General features: G+C 35.4%; 1 protein-coding gene across 2 annotated transcripts in view; it reads right to left on the reverse strand.

The window, feature by feature from the left end:
* PALS1 (protein associated with LIN7 1, MAGUK p55 family member) overlaps positions 1 to 27,142 on the reverse strand; it is a 102,879-nt gene that overhangs the window by 17,530 nt on the left and 58,207 nt on the right. For both annotated transcript variants that reach the window (XM_067732810.1, XM_067732817.1), the window contains exons 5-11: positions 19,182 to 19,259; positions 18,467 to 18,613; positions 17,118 to 17,279; positions 14,994 to 15,071; positions 5,278 to 5,461; positions 2,330 to 2,401; positions 1,900 to 1,971 (exon numbers count right to left, since the gene is read on the reverse strand). In XM_067732810.1, the coding sequence (XP_067588911.1) occupies positions 1,900 to 1,971; positions 2,330 to 2,401; positions 5,278 to 5,461; positions 14,994 to 15,071; positions 17,118 to 17,279; positions 18,467 to 18,613; positions 19,182 to 19,259 (793 nt within the window). The remainder of the gene's footprint in view (positions 1 to 1,899; positions 1,972 to 2,329; positions 2,402 to 5,277; positions 5,462 to 14,993; positions 15,072 to 17,117; positions 17,280 to 18,466; positions 18,614 to 19,181; positions 19,260 to 27,142) is intronic.

The raw sequence follows: 27,142 nt of genomic DNA on the forward strand, positions 1-27,142 counted from the left end.
GGATACTAATACTTTAATTAGAGGGTTGGTTTAAGGAGAAGACAATGTATATGCTGCAAACAATACCTGGCATAGACAAACATTTACAAATAGTGCTGCAACTAGTGTTATCAGAGAAAGCTGGAATACTTTTCTGTGATCATATAACTTGAAAACACAGCATATCTATGCTATCCAACTTTCTACACTTATGTTTACTTTATCCTGGAATACTAATACTAACCTGAGATCATGATTCAAGAAGAGGTATAAATTATAACAGGTGGGGTAACATTCCTAAAGCCCATAATCCAGATGAAATCAGAGCTGTCCAGTGGTAAGAACAAAGGCAGACAACTAGTGACCTGCTATCTTCTCAATCATATTACTTCACCTAACTGGGTAAGAGCATCAGATGTGTAGTCAGACCGTCAGCTATAAGTTCCATGGGGGCAGGGGACCATCTTAATCTTGTCAGTGCTTAGCACAGAGCACAGAGCAGGAACTCAAACTCTAGTTGTTTAAACTCCAACTCAACCATGTATTAGTTGTAAGAACTTAAGCAGGCCACTTTCACATCTGAACTTGAATTCATTAATCTGTAATCTCAAGGAATTTATTTTGAGAACTAAATGGATGAAGGTTACTGCCCCTGGAACAGAAGTTATTGTAAATGATAGTTATTAATAAAAATGTTAATTATGATAACAGCACTATGAACAGAAATGTAATTCCTTCCCTTCTCAAAACGCTTTTCCCTCTGAAAAATCTAAGTTCCTTCTTCTAACATGTACAGACTGTGGAAACATTTTGATTCACAGACGTAGATATATCATAATATAACAGCTATTAGAGCTGAACCAGTTAATTTTAGTGTATTTCAAAAGATAAAGAAACAGATATTAATCACTTACCCAAGTATAAAGGAAAAGATTAAAATTCCAGTAAATCTTCTTAGCTACATAATCTATCACTTAGCATTAAGGATGTTTATTTTGGGGAAAAAAATTTATTATAGTAGATGGAATCTCAGGTTTAGTTTTGTATCAAATTTTCCAATTATCTATAACATTTTATTTTCACTAGTTCAATTTATGCCACTTAAGAAATTTTCAAGGTATTGAGAGAATAAAAATAAGCCTTATAAATTGTGTAAGAAGTTAAAGACTCCCTTTGCTTTATTATTTGGCTTGTTTCTAATGTGAATTAAAGAAGGGGTAGCAAATTCTAAAGCCCATAAGGACCAACCAAGAAGGTAATGAAAGCACTAAATCAGGCTGGGTTTATAAAAAATTGGATGTGGCGGAGACTGCTGAACTAAGTAGGTGCCCAGTATAAAGGCAAAAGCATATCATTCAGGTCCAGCAGACCAGTGTCATGGGGGAATATGAGCCCAGTGTTATTTGAGCTTTTGATTTTAAGAGAAGCTACAACTTAAAATTTTTTTAATCTTAACAATAAATTAAAATAGAACAGAAAATTCTCCTGTGTGCCTGACTCAGTCAGCAGGCTCTATGCAATGGCTTGCCTTGGTGACATGAGTTACTGTAGACAAAATGTTCATTTTTTACTTAAAATACAGCTATATTGTTAGAATTTGTTAGAAACATGTATTAATTTTGCAAATAAAGAGTTGAAGTAGGAAAAAATTTATGAGGAAACTATCAATATAACACTGTACATGCTAAATTGTACTATAATTTTTATACCAGTTTTTCTCAGAATTTAAAACTGTGCATTCCTCATAGGATTCCAAAAGAAAATAACTTCTGCTAAATGGCTTTATTAAGCACACATGTTACATTAAGAGGCCAAGACCAGAAATAAAATTCCCTGAAAATATCAATTTAATTTCTTTCAAGTGTTAGATATGGACCTCTTTCGGATATAAATACAACTATATCTGAGAGTGGAACTTACCATCATTTTTATTGGCATTATATAAAACCTTTTTCCTCTTCTTTTTATTCTTCTTTGCACACCATAGTTTTCCTGTTGAGAATAAAAAACGTAAGTATAAATGTGGTATTTGTTTCCTTGAATAAAGCTACATATTTCAAATAGAAGAACTCAAATAGTTTTAAATTTAAATTTATAGACACGTTACATTGTTCATAGAAGAACTATTTTTCAGAGAAGTAGTTATAATTTTCCATTAATCTCACATCACAGATAGATAATCTTTAATACTTAAATCCTCTCCTTCCTTTACAGTCCTAAGGTAATCAGTTTTGCTTCTCCCATCACTCTTGCCATGAATACCTCTTTCTTGACAGTTATGATATGTAAATCTAAACCTGATTCCAGATGAAGACCCAAGAAACCTCAATGTCAAATATAAGTGTCCAACCTGATTTTTCTGGCTCCTTATCTTCTTCTATGGTTTGCTTCATGGCTTCCCTTTGCTGCTGAAAGCTTTTCCCTAATAAGCAGAAAGGAAAAAGAGTAAAATAGTTAAGTCAAAAGGATAGAAGTATTTTTTTTAAAATCAAGGGACACCACCAGAAGTAACTCTTCATTTATATTCCCTTCTAAATCCTCCTGCCACCACATCAGAGTATATCAACTATGATTATACGCTCCAAACAGTTAAAGTATTAAGTCTCCACCTTGCTCTCAATCAATCCTAGAACATGTATTACTGGACTATATATCATCTATTAAAAAAGATAAATAACAAACCAGTGCTAGAAAATTTAATAGTTCAATTTTTACAAAGTTTTCATTTAGCATCTACTATGTGGAAAGCACTGTGCTGGATGTTACAATGGTTCTGATCATTTGAATTATTGCAAATCAAGCAAATTAATTCTAGGAGTTAACTTTCCAAAATAATATGTAAACAGTCACCAGTTTTTGATTCCAAGACACCATTCAACATATTCCCTTGCATTTATCATTTTCAATCCCTCTTTTTCTTTGTATGTATGTATATGCTTTAAAGATTTTTCATTTCTACCTTAAGCTACCCATGATACAAATAAATGAAAAACCTATTACATTTTTCCTCTCAGGATTAAGATTTTAAATATAGGAGGCTTTCAAGGTTTCTGATTTTCATGTTCTTTTCAGACATCCACCTTAGAATCAAATGTATTTTTTTTCTGAAGGATAAAAGTGGCTTTAATTAGAAAATTCTGAATTAGAGTTTTACTTTTATATTTAATTTTTATATTTAATTCTTTCCATTTCAGGCCAGAGATTCTTAAAAATCAATAAGCAAATTCCATCTATGATGTTGGGATAATCTGTTGAACTTAGTGCATTTTATAAGAGCACAAGCAAAAACAGTATTGAGTTTGATATACATAAAAAACATTAAAAGAAATCAAGTTATCTCCAGAAGCCGTACAGATTGTGTTTCTAGATAAAACAAGTAGCTATGACTATAGGGAAATTTTTAAGAGCATTAAATTTTTTAAAAAATATTTGACTTCAACAGATTTAGAAAATAAAGAACAAAATAATTTAAATAATTTATATACTAAAATGTTTAAAAACATTACAGTAATGTACTGCTATGGCACATTTTTATAGTACACACGTATGTAGACTGTTTTTGAAATAGAAGCAGACATTAGTGGGAGATGGACATTATAACCTCTTAGAAATCCTCCTGACAGAAAACTGTCAAACTCAAACTAACATGGGTCCATTTATTTGTCCTATAAAAAGACTTACAAATGGTATCATTAAAACTTCCTTGATTTATCTATCTATTTTCAGAAACTCAATGTAATCAATCAGTCAATAGATATTAGTTCTAAGTATTTATGGGCTAAAGCTGACATGGTGAAAGATATCAAATTGATATCTGGCACAAGCACTACGAACCATAATGGCTGCCCAGTACCCCAGGATTCTAGAGGAATGTTCCTGTAACTGTTACTGTGAAGAATCAAGGGTACAGTATCATCCTCTGAACTTAATATAAGAAGCCCATTCCTCCTTCCTTGATATATGCGTCAGTATACACAGAATCTCCAGCTTTGGGGTTTTAAAGCAGATGATTTGTGGCTGTGACTTTATTATACACATAATGTATTACTTGTAGTCACAGTCATTGTAAGCCAAATTCTATAGCCAGATCTGTTATGCTTAAAATCTTAAGGTTTAATAGGAGGTATAATCCCTAAAAAATGTTATAGGCAAAAGTCAAGGCTTGGAAGAGTTTTTTTTAAAAAAAAACAGCCTTAGAAGGTCTAATTCAGAAGCACCAGTTCTGGCAGAACTATTTTTAAAAACCGCCTATTTATTAATTTAGCAGATACTGCCCTAAATTTGAAAGAATAAGTAAGATGTAGTCACTGGCCTAGAAGTTTACAAACTGAGAATATACAGTACAAAGTACTGTAACAGACAATTCCATGTAAGTATTATGAAGTAGGGCACACAAAAAAGGAAAAAAAAACATTGTTTTACATTAATGTATAATTAAAGTATTAACGGATATGCTTTAAAGTCAAATATGGAAGAGAAGCTTATCTCAGTGCCTTATACAATGCTGATATAACAGTATTTTTTGAGCGAATAAGCTGATGAATTATCACTTTATTCCCATTTCATCATTCTGTAAGTATTCCTTTGCCTTCACTAATATCTTATTATACTTTCCTTGGTTCTGTTTCCCTCATTCCACCATACCCACATCCTGGGAACTGCAGGAACAATTTGTAGGAAAAATTACATCTATACACTTCATTCCATTAAGCATCATCTTCACTCTTCAGAAGAAATATGTTCCCTTAATAATCTTAATGTCCAATGTGAGCTAAAGTTTTATTTTAGTATAGTCTAAATTAGAGAGTCTTCTTCAATGAAAAGTTGGGGGCATCCTTTTTCCACCCTAAGATATCTTAGGAGAGATAAATTCAGTAGTCTTACTCTCCTGATTCCTTATAAAGTGATGCACCTTCACAAATTCCTATTTAGATATCAAGTTTGATGCTCCAGTTGATGATAATCTGTTATAGTATAAGTTTTGTTGCCTTGATGCTTTTGTTGTTCAATACAAGTTTTGTTGCCTTGAAAACAGGGTAGTCTCAATGTACCTACAGTGAATGTAGTACAACATGGGATTGGCTGACGAGATTATATCGTAATTCCATTCTAAAGCCCAACAAATTGGTTAATTTATATTCAAGATACTTATGTTACAGATACAACATAAAAATCAACGACGTGAAAAAGTATTTACATCATTTTTTAAAAGGCATGAAAAAGTGAGTTTTTCTCTTTGAAGATTTGTATTTTAAATGTTTTTTTAAACTTTGTACTTTCTACTATACTGTCTCTTACCTGGAACAAGCCCAGCTAGAGGCTGATTATCTTCATCCCCTTCCCTGTAGGCCTGCCACCAATTTGGATCTTCTTGACTGATTACATGAAGTATATCCCCTTTTTGAAAAGACAGACCTAACTCTCGACATGGAACATAAGGGTCATCTGAGGGGTCATAGTCAAAATGAGCCTTTACATGGATCTAAAAGATAAAAAGGGTAAAAGTAAGAACAACGATAATGAAATGGCAACACAAAATCTTCAGCATAAATATAATTAAAATGTTACATTTTTCATTAGTGCAAAGATATTATGAATTGAAAGAAGGGAGGTTAGTTTAGTTAACTGTATTTTGGGAGCAGAATTTTCCCAGACTCATCTGTTTTCTTCAGTTAAGACAGTCCTGTTGATTGCAAACATGTACAAGAGTATGCAAAACACTGCACTGTTAGCTGCTAACAAGCTGAGGTGCTAAGGGGCCTCAAAGGTTTGATAGAAGCAGAAGGAATGTAATAGAGACTCCCTCCCCTTCCATTCCTGACCTGTGAAAACAATGACTCTGCAGTAAGGTATGTAATTTCTAAACCACTACTACCAGGAAAGGTAGACTGTAAACCTCACCACATCTGTCATCTAAGCAGGTGAGTGTCAGTTTCCCTGGTGCCATCATCCAGGGAAACTGCTCTTGGCCACACTGTCAGCGCGACTGCACCTTAATCTCCTTCAGAGTTTCTTCTAAAGGGATATGTTTAGGGTTCATAAATAAAGACACCCTAAACTGCTAAAATTATCTAAATCAAGTGTATAATCATTCCTATCGTGTTCTATACATAGGCTTTATTACTAGTGGTATAAGTTAAAATTTTTGTTAACTGTGTTTTTGCGTATCTAAAACCTGTTAACGCTCTTAGCACTAAAGGTAAGAATTCACATGAACCTTATTGAAAGCTAAGTTATTTCCAATGCTATTTTCTTCAATATATTCTATAAGATAAAGTATTCTTACTTCTTAGGAGGTATAAAGGAATTAATATTCTCTTTAACTCCCCTATCTGTACTTTTTATCCAAGCTGGTCAAATGGCATGTGGCATTTTCCAAAATCTGTAAGAAGTCCATTTTCATCTAACAAAATCCTACACCTATTTTCAATGAGTTTTTCTGCCCCACATAGGTTATATTTCAGGTCTGGGCTCAGTGAGCCAGGCACCTGATTGACAGTCTAAGAATTTTATAATTCTGAGTTCTCTTCTATCCAACTGTTGTTTGACTTTCCTTAAGCCTTTTACCCTAACCATGACTGAGGCCACCAATCATAAAGATAATACTGGTCTGCTTCAAAAACTATTTTTATGAGAAAACACTATCTTTTTTCAGCTCCTGAAACACTTAAAAAATTGACTATTCTCAATCAATAATGAGAATATATGAAAGCTGATAAAATACTTTTAAAGTGCTATATATATATAATACATATCCCTCCATTATAATAACCAAGAATCCTCATGAAAGCAACAGCCTCTTTCAGAAATTTTGTTTGAAGGTATCTTTAGATAAAGAATACTGTATTTTTTAATTTCAGAAAAATATTTTACTGCTATAAATATGAAATGAGGAAATCTATGTCTCAATATACAAACAGCAACACTGAAGTAAAGCAAGTGATTCAGTTAAAAATATAGAACTTAAATGCTAGTCTGCTTTTTGGGGGGTAGCTTTTCACTGATGTACTACATAAGTTCAAATAGTACACAAAATCCTAAATGTATAGCTCAATTAATTTTCATAAACAAAACAAACTTGTGTAACCAGCACCCAAATCAAGAACCAGAATATCACCAGCACCTCAGAAGCCCCGCCTCACGTTCCTTTCAGTCACTAGCCATGCTATGTCCTCCAAGGATAAATATCATCCTGATTTCTAGAATAGATTAGTTTTGTCCTCCAACGGTAAACATCACCCTGGTTTCTAGCATAGATTAATTTCCCTGTATTTTACTTCATATAAATGGAATCACATAGTACACACTCTTGGCTTAAATATGTTTACGATACCTCACTCAATTTAACAGTGTTCTGCTGCATTACAACTGGAGTGTGCCCTAAACAGCCTTATTCTTGATATGAAAAACAGACTTTTTAATAAAATCTTGAAAACTTTGTCAGTTAAAACCAAAAATGAATTTTAGAGAGTTATACAGGGTAGTAGTGAGTCAAAACAGTTGAGAGACTGGGTAAAAAGACTATACATACAATTCTGTAACCCTGGCATGAGGTCTCTAATCTATAGGATGATTAAAAAAAAAAATCTCTGCTTGAGTACCATCCCTGTTAATCAATAATGCTTCTACATCTGTTTAAATTGTTGTTTTTTAGTCAAACAATCTTAGCAATCTGAACATGCAATTATAGGCATCATTTATGGTGGTGGAGAGATCATTTTATTAACAGGCTTTTCAAAGATGCATGAAATCAGACTACTTGTCAGCCTGATTGATGATTTTATCAAATCACTTTCTGAAATCAATACCCAGCATGTTGTTTCCAAACTGTTTTGCTCAGAACACCTGCTAGGATGTTTATTAAAATACTGACTTCTTATGCCACGTCTCAAACTTTCAGACTCTGTATTTTAATTATGTTCCTTGGATAATTGTTACATACATGCTGTTTAAGATGTACCCTAAAATCTCAGGGAACTACTACCCTGAGGGAAACTAAATAGACCAGTGAGGACGCTGTATCTAAGTCTATGACCTTTGCCAGAGGCCAAACAAAATCACCCAGAGATGCTTTTCTCCCTACTCTGCTTAGGTCTTACCTCTTCACTATTCAGATTTAGTTGGTTTGGAATGAGGCCCCTCTGTGCAGGCTGGGAAGAGGAGTAAAATTGAGAGCAAAGTTTATTTCATATCAGGGAAATTAACCATATGACAGGGTAAAAGTCTGAGTATTGACTTGACATGTACTATGTGACTTCTATCTATATATAGGCATACCTTGTTTTATTGTGTTTCACTTTACTGCATTTTGCAGATAGAGTGTGACTCACTTTATTGCAGTGGTCTGGAACCGAACCTGCAATATCTCTGAAGTATGCCTGTATTCCACTGCAATTCTTATCAGCTCTAGAAGTTATCTTCAGCAATCTTTCCTCTTCAGCTCTGTTAGTGGCTAATTTATTTCCTTTCCCATACAAAAGAAAACAGAGTCCTTTTCAAATGAAGGAGAGATGCCGACCCCTATAGGAAAGCTCCAGGGTTTAACAATGCTGTAGTATCACTACAATGTATCTGACCAAAACAATGTCTGATTTCTAATCCAAACAAAATCATCTGTTTAAATTTTAAATTACAGGGCTGTTTAGACACAATTATCTTCCAGTCCAACATTTTTCTCCTTGCCCCTTTTTTTTAAGCACATTTGAAATCCTAATGATGGGAGCACAGTAAAGGAATAATAATTCATTAATTTATTTACATCTTTCCTAAGGGATTCAATGCTCAAAAATAATTTTTCCTTGTAATTTTTATTTCTGTATTTCTTATTATACTAGACTTATCTCTAACTTTTAAAATTACTTATAGAAGAGAAAATAGTGAAAGTGTGTCTTCTTTTGTCTTTGGCCTAAACTTTACCATAAGGCAGATTATAAAACTAAGGGCAGCATCAAGAAAAGCCTTTGAGTGTCAAGCAACAGTTTTCAAATTCCTTCTCCTCATCCTGAGATTCCTCCTCTCCAATGCCCATTCAAGAAGGAATATCTTTATTATTTGTTCTCTTCCATTTTTAACAGGAGAAATTTGGGATATCTGTGGGGCATCCAGTTAATGGTTAGTAGTAGTAGGCAGACAAAAATATGAACCTTAGGGTAACAGCAAACTTAATAGAGCAACTGCCCTAACCTGAAAGGGGATGTCCATCTAATACACTGTACACAGAAATTTTCAATATTTTTTCATCTTCTGATAAAGTATTTATAAAATTTTTATTGCATTATAAAATTCCAGATCTTCTTCCAAATGAGAAAAAATTAAGATGAAAATTATATTATACATTTTATACCTCTAAGAGAAAAGTAAGTATACTGGATGGCAGTGGTTCTCAACCTTTCCTTTCAACCCAGTTATCTTCATAGGCTACGAACAATTCTTAACCTATCATTTTTTAAAATCTGTAGAATTTTTTGCAAACACATAAAGTACATATAAACAGACTGTTCCCCTGACCTGATTTCCCCACAATAAATACAACTATGGCCCAGATCTCTCCTTAGAATTCCAAAATGATATATTCTATTCTATGCATTCGATATCTCTACCTGAATGCCTCTCAGGTATCTCAAATCTATAAAATAAACCTTTGGATTTTTCTCCCCAAACCAGTTTTTCCTCCACATAAAGCACCACCACTATCCACCCAGTTGTTCGAGCATCCTTGCTTCTTCCCTATCCTTTACTCTCCACATTCATTACAAGGTCCTGTCATTTCTACTTCAGAGCAGCCTGATTCATATTCTCCACTGCCACTGCTATCATCGAAATTTATAAGTCAACATCATACTTTATAATGGCTTCGGCAACAGTTTCCTGAATCTCCTTGCTTCCATTATTGGCTCTACTAATCCAATTTCCACCCAGCAGCCAGATGTGTTTTGTTTTTAAATATAAATCACACCATGTTACTGTATTTGAAATGCAAACTCCCTGCCACGGCCAAGAAGACTTACTTGACCTGGCCCTATCTACCTCTCAAGCCTCATCTCTTAGAATTCCCTCCTCACCGTTCTACTCCCCTACTTTGCTCCATTCCTACAGGCTTTCCAAACACAAAGTTCTTTAGAAATTATACCTGGAAGCCCTTCTGGTAATTAACAGGCCTGGCTTCATCTCATTCTACAGGTCTCAGCTTCATGTTGTCTCCTCCAGGAGGCCTTTCCTGCCAACCTTATATAATCAATCCCACCTCCTTTTATTCTCAGTGTTCAAATTCTATTGATTTCCATCTTATCACTTACTGCAAACTATAATTAATGTCATGTTCATTATTATAAAGCTAGCACTTATTAGCACAGTGTCCTAGTACACAAAAGGGATCAAGTACATAATCACTGTGAGGAAAAAAACTATTTGGGGCCCATAATATTTCAATTATTAATACCACTGGCCTAGTGGCTAATTCTATGGTTTGTATCCCTGAACTATGATTTTAGTATCCTCCTAAGTCTTTAAATTCCCCTAAAACTACATCTTTCTCCCATACTCCCAGCCCAGACCCCCAAAATCAAGAGACTTCAGTCATGCTCCCAGCATTTTAGAGTTATCAAGTCTCCTACAGACAGAAGAGATCCTACCTCAATTTCAAATACTAAAGTCTCATAATATGCTTTTATTATACTCAAAATCCAGACTCACTACCATATCATATAGCTACTAACAGGTTAATTCATCCATAGTTACAATTTTCTATCATGGTATTGTAATTATTTTCTTCGGACTGATAATAAACAGTAATACAGAAACTTCTAACATTTAGTAGCTTTGTGGGACAGTACCTGTTATATTACACAGCAGTTAAGAGCAAAAGTTCTGGAATAGGCATGGGTTCTAGTCCTGGCTCAGTCACTCACCAATAGTGGGCTTGGGCAATTAACTTGACCTTTCTAATTCTAGTTGCAATGCTTGTTAAATGGGAGTAATAAAGATAGCTATACTTAAAAGGGATACTATAAGGACTAAATGAGATAACACATGTAAAACAATTAGTATTGTGCCTGGCACAAAGTAAGTAATCATAATAATAGCTAACACTTATTGGACAATCAATAATCTCTGAATTTTCTAGTGCATATTCCATCACTAATAACTAGTGTGATCCCCTACATTTCAATTTACTCCTGTTTATATTTGGGCATCAGACTAGACGAAAAAAGTGCCTTTGGCTCAAATATTCTATTTCCTCCCTTCAATATTATTTCAATTATATTGTGAAATAATCTAAAGTTGTACACAACTTTTCTTTTAGTCAATGTGGGGAGAAGGTAACTGCAGTTTAAACAATGTAAATGTTTCCTCAGACAAATGTGCCAGTAACCTAGGAAGCTAAACTACAAAGGTGTCAAGACTTTTGTCCACTGCAATCAATGGAGCAGCCCCTGGCTGCTATGTGTGATACAAAAGAAACTTACCAAATAAGGGAGTACTTCTCCTGACACAGCTTAGTCTTGCCATTTGTAATGTTATAATTCAGCAAGTCATTATGATGGAGTTTCAGATAACACCTATTTTGTTATCTTAAATGCATATTTCTTTCTAACATCACAAAACATACATCAGAATGATAACCTTTTGTTGCTCTTACTAGATCCCGACCTGTACCATAATTATGCTTAATAAGTTGGTTCTAATTAAACTCTAATATGAAAAAAGATATACACACCCCAGTGTTCATAGCAGCACTACTTACAATAGCCAAGGAATGGAAGTAACCTAAATGTCCATCAACAGATGAGTGGATAAAGATGTGGAACATATACAATGGAATACTACTCAGCCATAAAAAAGAATGAAATAACGCCATTTGCAGCAACACGAATGGACCTAGAGATTATCATACTGAGTGAAGTCAGAAAGAGAAAGACAAGTGCCATATGGTGTCACTTACATGTGAAATCTAAAATATGATACAAATGAACTTATTTACAAAACAGAAACAGACCCACAGAGGTAGAAAACAAACTTACGGCTACCAAAACAGAAAGGGGGTGGGAGAGAGCTAAATTAGGAGTTTGGGATTAGCAGATACAAACTACTATATATAAAATAGTTAAACAACAAGGTCCTACTGAATAGCACAGGGAACGATAATATCCTGTAATAAACCATAATGAAAAACAATATGAAAAATAGATAGATATCTGAATCACTTTGCTGTACACCAGAAACTAACATAACATTGTAAATCAACCATACTTCAATTTTAAAAAATGGTTATTTCTTAAAATCACTAATCCCATATAAAATTATTCTGCATATGCCAAATAAAATTATGATATACTATCACTGTTTTCCTTGCGGAAATCTTCCATGCGAGCATTAATAATAGTAGTTCATTTCAAACCTGTTTAAGTTTGACAAAAACTTTACAAGAGATATTGCAATTGAGAGTTCTCCTCAATGAAAGGAGGAAATGAAGGGAAAAAAATATTGCACACCATTTCTATTTTGAAAACACCTCTACCCATCAAATGCTGTATTCTAAAAGGGATAAGCCTAGCATCTTTTCTTTTCCTTTCTCTCCCTTTCTTGTTAAAGTCATATAAGTAAGCAAATATTCCAACCTTCTTCTGTTGTGTCTCCTCACACTGCATAGCTACCTTTGAAGTTCAGGGCTTGTTCGTGGGAGAGATATGTGGGAAAGAATAGTGCACTGAGAATAAGGCTGTTGAAACTCAAAGACAAACTATTTCCTCATTTCTCTTCCTACAAAGAACTTTAAACAGAAGGAAGGTTGCAAATGCAATATTGACTTCAATATGTTCCAATAAAGGGAAAAGATGGAACGACAGCCAAAATATAAAGCATAACTGTGATGAAATATTAAGAAAAAAATGAAACCGTGTTCCCTTTCAAATTGTTATGCTTGTACAAAAATTAAGAATAGTAACAGATGCAATACATCAGGCTACCATGTTAATCCAGCACACTGAAGTCTACGACTTTTTAACAGCTTTACTGAGATATAATTCATATGCTATACAAGTCACCCATGTGTACACTTGGGTGGTTTTTAGTAAATTTAGAGTCGTGCAACCACAAACAATTTTAGAACATTTTTATCAAAGCCCTACTGATTGGGAATCAGTCTTATTCCCTCCTAAATCCCCACCCTTTCACCTAAATAACTACTAATTTACTCTCTGTCTCTATGGACTTACCCACTCTGGACATTTTATATAAATGAACCCAATACACAGCCTTTTGCGAATGGCTTCTTTCACTTAGCATAACTTTTTCAAGGTTCATCCACATTGTAGCATATATCAGCACTTTATTCCTTTTAACTGCCAAATAATATCCCATTCTTATGGATATACCATATTTTGTTTTCCATTCATCAGCTGGCAAACATCCGAGTTGTTCCTACCTTCTGGCTACTATGAAAAATGCTGTTTTGAACATTCATGTACAAGTTTTTGAAAAGAGGTATGCCTTCAGTTCTCTTAGGGTCTATACCTAGGAGTGGAATTGCTGGATCATATGGTAATGAAGTCTGCTTTTACTATAGCTAGAGTATTTAAGAGTTGTGCATACTTTGTAAAAAGCACCTTTTCCCACTACACTAAGCATATTTAAGTTAAATAAACCCACCTATACTGACAGAAAAAGACAAAGCTGAACATTATAAGTCATAAAAATTCTGAAAAAGAAGTATTTTCTATTTTTTTACTTTTCAGAGTTCACTAACTTTGAAATATTAATATGTCATATTTATTTAAATAAAATCTACTGAATTTACCTGTTTTTACTTGAGTGCAAGAATATTTAGAGTGACATTTCTGATGCTCAAATGATAAACATCACTGTGCATGCTTTTGTTTGAGGTTTTCAATTCCTTGGTATTAATGAGCTGAAAACTTATATCCACACAAAAACCTCCACAGGGGTGTTTGTTCATAGCTACCAAAACTTGGAGGCAACCAAAATGTCCTTCAGTAGGTGTGTGGGTAAACTGTTGTATATCCAGACAATAGAATATTATTCAGTGCTAAGAAGAAAGGAGCTATCAAGCTATGAAAAGACATGGAGGACTTAAATGCTTACCACTAGAGAAAAAAGCCAATTTGAAAAGACTACATACTGTAAGATTCCAACTATATGACATTCTGGAAAAGGTAAACCATCGCAGTCAAGACAGTGTGGTTGCCATGGGTTGGGGGGAGGAAGTGATGAATAAGCAGAGCATAGAGGATTTTTAGGGCAGTGAAACTATTCTGTACGTTACGATGGTAGATATATGTAATTATACATTTGTCAAAACTCATAGGATGTACAACACCGAAATTGAATCCTAAAGTAAACTGTGTACTTTGGGTAATAATGAAACCATCAATTCACCAATGTAACAGATACACCACTCTGGTGTAGAATGTTGATAGCAGGGGAGGTTGCACATGTGTGAGAGTGGGAATTATGTGTGAACTCTACTTTCTGCTCAATTTTGCTGTGAACCTAAAACTACTCTTTTTTTTTTTTTCTGGCTGCATTGGGTCTTTGTTGCTGCATGCAGCCTTTCTCTAGTTGTGGCAAGTGGGGGCTACTCTTTGTTGTAGTGCGCAGGTTTCTCATTATGGTGGCTTCTCTTCTTGTGGAGCACGGGCTCTAGGCATGTGGGCTTCAGTAGTTGCAGCACACAGGCTCAGCAGCTGCAGCACGTGGGCCCTAGAGCGTGTAAGCTTCAGTAGTTGTGGTGCGCAGGCTCAGTAGTTGTGGCTCGCGGGCTCTAGAGTTCAGGCTCAGTAGTTGTGGCGCACGGGCTTAGTTGCTCCGTGGCATGTGGGATCTTCCCAGACCAGGGATTGAACCCGTGTCCCCTGCATTGGCAGGCAGATTCTTAACCACTGTACCACCAGGGAAGTCCCCTAAAAATCCTCTTAAAAAATAAAGTTTGTTAATTAAGAAAAAAGTAAACAGTAGCCATCAGAAAATAAATAATGAACATTAAAAAAATCACTTACTACTGTTTCCTTAGCAGGAGGAGGCTTGATCTGTTGACTGGGAATCAGAACAAATGTCAAAGTACCATGCATATCAGACTGTAACAGAAAAAGTACATTATTTTAAAAAGCTGTATTTATGAAAATCATTCCACGATCTTATGATCAACAGTCCCTAAACTGGACTATTCTGGAACTCCAAGGAGACTTAAAAAAAAAAAATTGGAAAAGATGAATCCCATTTTATCAGGAAGCACAAATTATGCCTTTCGTGGACTCCATTATAGAGCTACCCAGGAATATGACATTCTGCAATTTTGGTCCTCTCGTCCACTGGGAAAAGCCACTTAGCCCATAAGTCTTGGGTTTTTATCTTCCATTAAGTTTAAGTTTGGAAGATTCCACAGTGAAGGACTGGAAGACACTGCAGCACTTCAGGGTCATCTACTCTGACATACATCGATTTTAATACAGTAGAATTTGAAATAGTAATTTTACTAGGATTAGAAAAGCGATGCAAGTACACAAATATTCTTACTTCCCAGATGCTTTGTCTCTGTCATTCATTCTATTTTATAACTGTATAGAGTCTTACTGCTAGGTTCTCTATTATCTTCCAGCACAGTCGGCCCTCCGTATTCATGGGTTCCATACCTGTGAATTCAACCAACCGCGGATGGAAAAAAATTCCAGAAAGTTCCAAAATGCAAAACTTGATTTTGCCACCTGCAAACAGCTATTTACTTAGCATTTACATTGTATTAGGTATTATAAATAATCTAGAGATTATTTAAAGTATGCTGGAGGATGTACGTAGCTTATATGCAAAAACTATGCCATTTTATGTAAGGGACTTGAGCATCCATGGATTTTGGTATCCATGGGGCCCTGGAACCAATCCCCCATGGATACCAAGGGACAACTGTACACCACTGCCCACCTTGCTCAGCTACCTCCAGCCTAGACAGTAATCACACTTATGGTCCTGAGATAGCAGGGAGAAGTACTCAATCTAGAGACAGCAGCCAGTAAAACAAGGGCTAAGAACAATGACCACTGGCACTTTGTGCTATCAAAGCAATGAATGGGACTGGGTGACAATAAGGATGTGAGGATGTTTTCTAGATTCTTCAGTAGACGTCAGCAGATAGGAGAGATTCTAATGTAACAACTGATACTAAGTAAGTAAGAATATAAATCTGATTGATGGGTATATATGAAGTGATCATAAATCACCCTCAAAAGCTGGCTCTAAATGGCCTCCTGATTATACCACCACTGTCTAACAGAACTTCCTATGATGACGGAATTCTGATCAGTGGACTGGAATTGCAGAATGCCATATTCCTATATCTACACCTTCATATGATAGCCATTAGTAACATACGCTTCTTGAGCATCTGAAATGCAGCTAGTAAGAATGAGGAACTGAATTTTAAGTGTTCCTTAGATAGAAATAACTAGCACATGTAGCTAATGGTTATCATATTCAACAATGTAGATCTATACCACTGCTATTATCTAATATTGCTAAGGAAACAACAATCAATTGTAGGTAATAAAAAACCAAAATGAGGGCTTCCCTGGTGGCGCAGTGGTTGGGAGTCTGCCTGCCGATGCAGGGGACACGGGTTCGTGCCCCGGTCTGGGAAGATCCCACATGCCGTGGAGCGGCTGGGCCCATGAGCCATGGCCTCTGAGCCTGCGCGTCCGGAGCCTGTGCTCCACAACAGGAGAGGCCACAACAGTGAGAGGCCGGCATACCGCAAAAAGAAAAAAAAAAAGAACATAAAAATCATGAGGGTGTGAACTTTGTTTTGTTACTGTTTCCTAGCAGCTAGCACACAGTAGGCATTTAATACATGTATTTTTGAATGAGTTATTATTAGTGATTTCAGAGGCGAACAAAATATACCTGGTAGTAATAAAGAAAAAAAAATCAGCAGCACCTCCACCCCCACAAGAATAAAATTCTACTAATAAATATTGTGGAAACAATTATACCATGGGAAAATTATGCTAGAAATTGTATAGAGATCTTAACAGTTATTTTTAAAATGCTTTTTAAATATTTTATTCTGAAGTCCAATAACAAAGGAGGCTTTTGAGAGTCTATCAATTATTCTTCTACACGGGGCAACTTACCAACAAGTCAAAAACCTCATTGACATCTTTCCCCCGAATTTCAATGCCATTGATCTCCAGAACTTCATCCCCTTCGTGTAACAGACCACTTTTTTCTGCAGCACCTCCTTTTACTATCCGACTAATGATGACAGAATCCATTTCATTACGAACTGTAGCACCCTTAAAAAAATTCAATAGCCAATATTTAAATAAAAATGCAATTTTTTTGTTCAACATGTCCTCATTTTTTAATTTTTGTATTCAACAATTCTAGCCTTCAGTTATCTTGAGAAAAACTTTATTTACACAGCTAGAATAATCATGGCAATTAGGTTTGAAAGCTGATCACTTCCCCCACATTTTGTGCTTCAGAAGCATTCCATTCGTTAAAATTCTAAAATCAGACTTTTGAAGCATACAACAGCATAAAAATGCACTTGCTCAAGAACAATGTGAAAGCCTATAATCAAATTTGTTCTCTATATGCTGGATGCTATTCAAATGGTTATACTATATTTAGGTATAATTAGTGAACATAACTTGTAACTAAAAGTCTTTTTAAATTCAAAATATCATTAAGAGATGAATACTAATCTGGTTAATTATCAAAATGTTAAATATGATAGCTGCATCCAATTCACATTAAAATGTATTAAACATTAATATTTATTACACAAATTGGAAGTACAACTGCAATATATACACTCAAAAACTGGAAATATGAAATACAGAATAAAGCTTGAAAGTAGATAGTTTGTAACACTTTTCTCCTGAACTTTTATTTTAAAATTTTGTCATAACATTCCCAATTTCTTTCTTTCTGGTGGGGAAAACCTAGTTACATAAAATGCCCTTTAATAAAACACAGTCCCTATTTCATATACCACACTGTGCAAGACAATTTGAGAACTTAGGATTCAAAACTATTTCTCTGAAAATAAAGAAAATTAAGTCAATGATAGCAGACTAACAGAAAAATGTTCTACATATAAAAACTACAAAATATTAACATTAAACAATGCATACTTCTAAGTATATGTGAAGTATGTAAGTAATTACATTGAATGAAAAGATCAGACTTTCCACTGTTATTTTAAGAAGCTGGCAGACTAATGAAGCAGATTACTTGTCCCTTCTTTGTTCAACGATTACTTCACAAGCTATTATTTTCATCAAATTATGGGTGAGAAAAGATGAACAAATTATTTCTCAGATGAATAAGGAGTATGAGGAAGAACATAAAAGAATTCCAAAAAGTTAGCCTCCAAAGAGAAAAACTACCAGAAATGTAAAGGGTCTTCAACTATCTGCCATACAGAAGACCCCTGTGTAGAAAGGATCTTATATCAGAGATGTGGGACACTTACCAATGGAATATCTCGAGCCTTTTCTATACGAACTATTTTTACAGTTTCTCCTCCATATTGGCCAATGCTTTCATAAACTCTCTCATCTGTAATGGGCTCTAGCTGCATTTCCTGCTCAGCAACCTTATCATGGGCCAGTAAAAGTGCCTGTTTCAAAGAAACCCATAGCATTTAAAGTAACAGCATGATTTATTTCTGTAGAGAGATTTTAACCTAATCATGTACATAGTATCCTGATCATTAAACCTTTAAAAGAAGTGCTGTAATTAATTATATATTCAGATCTCTTTCTAAACTTTCCAACTGAAGTACAGATGCAACCCTGTAACTTTTATAGCTAATAATAACTAAAGATTTGTTAGGTATAATAGGGAATACTCTGGGATGAGTTATCAAAGTCTAAAATGCTTATTAAACTTCATAAAAAACAAAATTACCTCAAGGGTCCAACATCACAGATAATTAAAATTTATGGAAAAATATGACCAAAAAAGGGAGGAATTTGTAAAGAATAAGAAATTGTTTCAAAAATAATGTGGTTAACTTTAAGTACAAAAATATATAATCCAACAATAATTATTCTGCAGTGGAAGTTGTAAGCAATCAAAACAGGCTACGTTAATATCTGAGGTCTCTTTTAGCCCAAGAGACTCTGATTCAAAGTGATTTTGGATGCTGGAAAAACCACACATGTGATGCTCTCTCCATTTTCTACCTGAATATGTGGAGCATTCAGCAAAGCAGATAATTCTTGTCCTTCCTTCTGGTGGATTGGCTTCAAAACACTTTGTACCTAAGAAACAAAGAATATTCTTCCTAGGTTATAAAAACTATCACTAGCATTTATAAAGATTTTTTTTTTAAAAAGGTACGATTTAAAATTGTAAAAACTGGAAAACGGGTTCAAGATGGTGGAGTAGAAGGATGTGTGCTCGCTCCCTCTTCCAAGAGCACCAGAATCACAGCTAACTGCTGAACCGCTAACTGCTGATCATTGACAGGAAGACACTGGAACTCACCAAAAAAGATACACCACATCCAAAGACAAAGGAGAAGCCACAATGAGACAGCAGGAGGGGCGCAATCACAATAAAATCAAATCCCATAACTGCTGGGTGGGTGACTCACAAACTGGAGAACACTTATACCACACAACTCCACCCACAAGAGTAAAGGTTCTGAGCCCCGCGTCAGGCTTCCCAACCTTGGGGTACAGCAAAGGGAGGAGGAATTCCTAGAGAATCAGACTTTGAAGGCTAGCAGGATTTGATTGCAGGACTTCCACAGGACTGGGGGAAACAGACACTCTACCCTTGGAGGGCACACACAAAGTAGTGTGCCCACTGGGATCCAGGGGAAGGAGCAGTGACACCATAAGAGACTGAACCAGACCTACCTGCTAGTGTTGGAGGGTCTCCTGCAGAAGCAGGGGGTGGCTGTGGCTCACTGTGAGGACAAGGACACTGGCAGCAGAAGGTCTGGGAAGTACTCCCTGGCGTGAGCCCTCCCAGAGTCTGCCATTAGCCACACCAAAGAGCCAGGTAGTCTCCAGTGTTGGGTTGCCTCAGGCCAAACAACCAACAGGGAGGGAACCCAGCCTCACCCATCAGCAGACAAGCAGATTAAAATTTTACTGAGCTCTGCACACCAGAGCAACACCCAGCTCTACCCACCACTAGTCCCTCCCATCAGAAAACTTGCACAAGCCTCTTAGACAGCCTCATCCAGCAGAGGGCAGACAGCAGAAGCAAGAAGAACTACAATCCTGCAGCCTGTGGAACAAAAACCACATTCACGGAAAGACAAGATGAAAAAGGCAGAGGGCTATGTACCAGATGAAGGAACAAGAGAAAACCGCAGAAAAACAACTAAATGAAGTGGAGATAGGTAAACTTCTGGAAAAAGAATTCAGAATAATGACAGTGAATATGATCCAGGACCTCAGAAAAAGAATGGAGGCAAAGATTGAGAAGATGCAAGAAATGTTTAACAAAGACCTAGAAGAATTAAAGAACAAACAGAGATGAACAATACAATAAGTGAAATGAAAAATAAGCTAGAAGGAATCAATAGCAGAATAATGGAGGCAGAAAAATGGACAAATGACCTGGAAGACAGAATGGTGGAATTCGTTGCCACAGAACAGAATAAAGAAAAAAGACTGAAAAGAAATGAAGACAGTCTAAGAGACCTCTGGGACAACATTAAACACACCAACATTCGCATTATAGGGGTCCCAGAAGGAGAAGAGAGAGAGAATGGACCCGAAAAAATATTGGAAGAGATTATAGTCGAAAACTTCCCTAACATGGGAAAAGAAATAGCCACTCTCCGGAAGCGTAGAGAGTCCCAAGCAGGATAAACCCAAGGAGAAACATGCCGAGACACATTGTAATCAAATTGACAAAAATTGAAGACCAAGAAAAATTATTGAAAGCAGCAAGGGAAAAACGACAAGTAACATACAATGGAACTCCCATAAGGTTAACAGCTGATTTCTCAGCAGAAACTCTATAAGCCAGAACACAGTGGGATGATATATTTAAAGTGATGAAAGGGAAGAACCTACAACGAAAATTACTATACCCAGCAAGGATCTCATTCAGATTCAACGGAGAAATCAAAAGCTTTACAGACAAGCAAAAGCTAAGAGAATTCAGCACCACCAAACCAGCTCTACAACAAATGCTAAAGGAACTTCTCTAAGCAGGAAACACAAGAGAAGAAAAGGACCTACAGAAACAAACCCATATCAATTAAGAAAATAGTAACAGGAACATACATATTCATAATTACCTTAAACATGAACAGATTAAATGCTCCAACCAAAAGACACAGGCTCGCTGAATGGATACAAAAACAAGACCCATCTATATGCTGTCTACAAGAGACCCACTTCAGACCTAGGGACACATACGGACTGAAAGTGAGGGGATGGAAAAAGATATTCCATGCAAATGGAAATCAAAAGAAAGCTGGAGTAGCAATACTCATATCAGATAAAATAGACTTTAAAATAAAGAATGTTACAAGAGACAAGGAAGCACACTACATTATGATCAATGGATCAATCCAAGAAGAAGATATAACAATTATAAATATATATGCACCCAACATAGGGGCACATCAATACATAAGGCAACTGCTGACAGCTATAAAAGAGGAAATCAACAATAACACAATAATAGTGGGGAACGTTAACACCTCACTTACACCAATGGATAGATCAGCCAAATAGAAAATTAATAAGGAAACACAAGCTTTAAATGACACAACAGACCAGACAGATTTAACTGACATTTGTAGGACATTCCATCCAAAAACAGCAGACTACACTTTCTTCTCAAGTGCACACAGAACATTCTCCAGGATAGATAACATCTTGGGTCACAAATCAAGCCTCAGTAAATTTAAGAAAACTGAAATCGTATCAAGCATCTTTTCTGACCACAATGCTATGAGATTACAAATCAATTACAGGGAAAAAAAACACAAAAAAAACACAAACACATGGAGGCTAAACAATACGTTAGTAAATAACCAAGAGATCACTGAAGAAATCAAAGAGGAAATCAAAAATACCTAGAAACAAATGACAAAGAAAACATGATGATCCAAAAGCTATGGGATGCAGCAAAAGCAGTTCTAAGAGGGAAGTTTATAGCAATACAATCCTACCTCAAGAAGAAGAAAAATCTCAAATAAGCAATCTAACCTTACACCTACAGGAACTAGAGAAAGAAGAACAAACAAAACCCAAAGTCAGTAGAAGGAAAGAAGTCATAAAGATCAGAGCAGAAGTAAATGAAATAGAAACAAAGAAAACAATAGCAAAGAACAATAAAACTAAAAGCTGGTTCTCTGAGAAGATAAACAAAATTGATAAACCATTAGCCAGACTCATCAAGAAAAAGAGGGAGAGGACTCAAATCAATAAAATTAGAAATGAAAAAGGAGAAGTTACAACAGACACCGCAGAAATACAAAACATCATGAGAGACTACTACAAGTAACTCTATGCCAATAAAATGGACAACCTGGAAAAAATGGAAAAATTCTTAGAAAGGTATAAGCTTCCAAGATTGAACCAGGAAGTAATAGAAAATATGAACAGACCAATCACAAGTAATGAAATTGAAACTGTGATTACAAATCTTCCAACAAACAAAGGTCCAGGACCAGATGGCTTCGCAGGTGAATTCTATCAAACATTTAGAGAAGAGCTAACACCCATCCTTCTCAACCTCTTCAAAAAAATGCAGAGGAAGGAACATTTCCAAACTCATTCTATAAGGCCACCATCACCCTGATACCAAAACCAGACAAAGATACTACAAAAAAAGAAAATCACAAACCAATATCACTGATGAATACAGAAGGAAAAATCCTCAACAAAATACTAGCAAACAGAATCCAACAACACATTAAAAGGATCATACACCACGATCAAGTGGGATTTATCGCAGGGATGCAAGGATTCTTCAATATACGCAAATCAATGTGATACACCATATTAACAAACTGAAGAAGAAAAACTATATGATCATCTCAATGGATGCAGAAAAAGCTTTTGACAAAATTCAACAACCATTTATGATACAAACTCTCCAGAAAGTGTCCATAGAGGGAACCTACCTCAACATAATAAAGGCCATATACAACAAACCCACAGCAAACATCATTCTCAATGGTGAAAAACTGAAAGCATTTCCTCTAAGATCAGGAAAAAGACAAGGATGTCCACTCTCGCCACTATTATTCAACATAGTTTTGGAAGTCCCAGCCATGGCAATCAGAGAAGAAAAAGAAATAAAAGGAATACAAATTGGAAAAGAAGAAGTAAAACTGTCACTGTTTGCAGATGACATGATACTATACATAGAGAATCCTAAAGATGCCTCCAGAAAACTTCTTGAGCTAATCAATGAATTTGGTAAAGTTGCAGGATACAAAATTAATGCACAGAAATCTCTTGCATTCCTATACACTAATGATGAAAACTCTGAAAGAGAAATTAAGGAAACACTCCCATTTACCACTGCAACAAAAAGAATACAATACCTAGGAATAAACCTACCTAGGGAGACAAAAGACCTGTATGCAGAAAACTATAAGACACTGATGAAAGAAATTAAAGATGATACAAACAGATGGAGAGATATGCTATGTTCTTGGAAGAATCAATATTGTGAAAATGACTATACTACCCAAAGCAATCTATAGATTCAATGCAATCCCTATCAAATTACCAATGGCATTTTTTACAGAACTAGAACCAAAAATCCTAAAATTTGTATGGAGACACAAAAGACCCCGAATAGCCAAAGCTGTTTGAGGGAAAAAAACGGAGCTGGAGGAATCAGTCTCTCTGACCTCAGACTATACTACAAAGCTACAGTAATCAAGACAATATGGTACTGGCACAAAAACAGCAATACAGATCAATGGAACAGGATAGGAAGCCCAGAGATAAGCTCACACACCTATGGCCAACTAATCTATGACAAAGGAGGCAAGGATATACAGTGGAGAAAAGACAGTCTCTTCAATAAGTAGTGCTGGGAAAACTGGACAGCTACATATAAAATAATGAAATTAGAACGCTCTCTAACACCATATACAAAAATAAAGTCAAAATGGATTAGAGACCTAATTGTAAGACTGGACACTATAAAAACTCTTAGAGGAAAACAAAGGAAGAACACTCTTTGACATAAATCACAGCAAGATCTTTTTTGACCCACCTCCTAGAGTAATGTAAATAAAAACAAAAATAAACAAATGGGACCTAATGAAACTTAAAAGCTTTTGCACAGCAAAGGAAACTATAAACAAGACGAAAAGACAACCCTCAGAATGGGAGAAAATATTTGCAAACCAATCAACAGACAAAGGATTAATCTCTAAAATATATAAACAGCTCATGCAGCTTGATATTAAAAAATCAAACAACCCAATCCAAAAATGGGCAGAAGACCTAAATAGACATTTCTCCAAAGAAGACATACAGATGGCCAAGAAGCACATGAAAAGCTGCTCAACATCACTAATTATTAGAGAAATGCAAATCAAAACTACAATGACGTATCACCTCACACCAGTTAGAATGGGCATCATCAGAAAATCTACAAACAACAAATGCTGGAGAGGGTGTGGAGAAAAGGGAACCCTCCTGCACTGTTGGTGGGAATGTAAATTGATATAGCCACTATGGAGAACAGTATGGAGGTTCCTTAAAAACCTAAAAATAGAACTACCATATGACCCAGCAATCCCACTACTGGACATATACCCTGAGAAAACCATAATTCAAAAAGACACATGCACCCCAATGTTCAATGCAGCAGTATTTACAATAGCCAGGTCATGGAAGCAACCTAAATGCCCATCGACAGACGAATGGATAAAGAAGATGTGGTACATATACAGAATGGAATATTACTCAGCCATAAAAAGGAACAGAATTTGGTCATTTTTAGAGACACGGATGGATCTACAGACTGTCATACAGAGTGAAATAAATCAGAAAGAGAAAAACAAATATCGTATATTAACGCATATATATGGAACCTAGAAAAATGGTACGGATGAACTGGTTTGCAGGGCAGAAATTGAGACACAGATGTAGAGAACAAACATATGGACACCAAGGGGGGAAAGTGGTGGTGGGGTGTGTGTGTGTGATGAATTGGGAGATTGGGATTGACATATATACGCTAATATGTATAAAATGGATAGCTAATAAGAACCTGCTGCTTAAAAAAATAAAATAAAAATTCAAAAAAAAATTGTAAAAACTACTTGTAAGAAAGAAAAGCACTAAAGAGAATTATAACTTTAAAAAAGTATTTTTTTCTCACAGAGTTTTCAATCTTGTTACCTGATTGACAATAGCATTTTTATTTATGCCTATGAATGAGGTATTTCCTTCTTGAAAATTTCTGCAAACATACTATGTAAAAGAGACTAATAATGATTATATAAGGGAAGAACTGTTCTAACAGTTATGTTGCTATTTTATAGTGTTTTAATCATATGTTTATGTAACTACATTTTAAATCAGAGATGACATTTTAAAGAGTTACAGACTAACATATAAATTTATATTGGAGTAATGAAACAACCACCATACTACAGTGAATCACATTAAAAAATTTACCCAAGTCAAGCAATTCTTGCACTCCTAGGATAAACTCCACTTGATTATGAAGAATTTTTTTTAGTCTTTGTTTCCTCACCTGTAGATTGGCGCCTACAATGTAAGGTTCTTAAAAGATTGAGATAATCCACATAAACTGCTTAGCACACTACCTAGCACATAGTAAATTATTACCTTAATATATTTCTAGATGTGAGTTACTCACATTTTAAGATTTCTATATTAATGTTCATAAACTGGATTAGAGACTTGGTGAGCATAGTCATATACACTGGTTACAGAACTACTGTTTTTAGTATCTATACTATTCTAGCACAATGAGCTGGGAAATAGTCAACATTTATACATGAAAACAGTTTATTTAACGTAAGACTCATATGTCCCTTAATGTTTTGATAGAGCTTGTAAAATTATCTGGGCCTGGTAGTTTATTTTAGGGGTGGATTTCCAACTTTCAATTTTATCTATAGTTACTACTTTTTTTGGTTACCTTTTCTTAAGTCACTTTTGGCAATTTACATTTTCTTACAAAAGCCACCCACCTGACAGCACTTTCACATTTAGTGACATAAAGTTGCAATTATAATTTTTTACTCTCCTGTGTTTGCATCTATGCTTCTTTTTTCTTTCCTAATGTTATTAGTATTTTTCCTTCATCTAACTGGTCAAAGGTTTCTCTATTTTCTTGTACTTGTCAAAAAACCAGCTTTTGATGTTAAATCTATTGTTCTTTCCATTTAAATAATTTAATTCCTTTTTTCTGCTGTAGTTTATTTCCCTTTTCAATTTCTAATCACTTGAGCTGTATGTTCAGGCGAATTATTTTCCATCTTTTTTTCTACCATAAATATTTAAAGGTACAAATTTGCTCTGTGGACTAGTTTTCCTCAAAGATTATACTATATATGTTTTCACTATTAATACCTCTGATTTTCTTCCTTTCTGTGCTTCGTAACTCAAGTACCAAAAAGAGCACTTTGCAGCAATGCAGATTAACAAAGCCAAAATTATCATCATCAATGAAAACATATAGAAGTAAATTAATATATAGTATAATTTTTTAATAAAACTAACTCATGATTGGGACTTCCCTGGTGGCGCAGTGGTTAAGAATCTGCCTGCCGGTGTGGGGGACACAGGTTCAATCCCTGGTCTAGGAAGATCCCACATGCCGCGAAGCAACTAAGCCTGTGCACCACAACAACTGAGCCTGTACTCTAGAGTCCGCGGAGCCACAACTGCTGAGCCCGGTGCTAAAACTACTGAAACTCACGCGCCTAAAGCCCGTGCTCCACAACAAGAGAAGCCACCTCAGTGAGAAGCCCGTGCACCGCAACAAAGAGTAGCCCCCTCTTGCCGCATCTAGAGAAAGCCTGTGCACAGCAGCAAAGAGCCAACGCAGCCAAAATTAAATTAATTAATTTTAAAAAAAGTAACTCATGATTAGAACAGGAATCTAGTAATTCTCTAATACCTCTTATGGTTATTTTAAATAATTTTTAAAGTAATTCCCCTAC

Source organism: Pseudorca crassidens, chromosome 1 (genome assembly GCF_039906515.1).
Source record: "Pseudorca crassidens isolate mPseCra1 chromosome 1, mPseCra1.hap1, whole genome shotgun sequence".
Taxonomy (NCBI): domain Eukaryota; kingdom Metazoa; phylum Chordata; class Mammalia; order Artiodactyla; family Delphinidae; genus Pseudorca; species Pseudorca crassidens.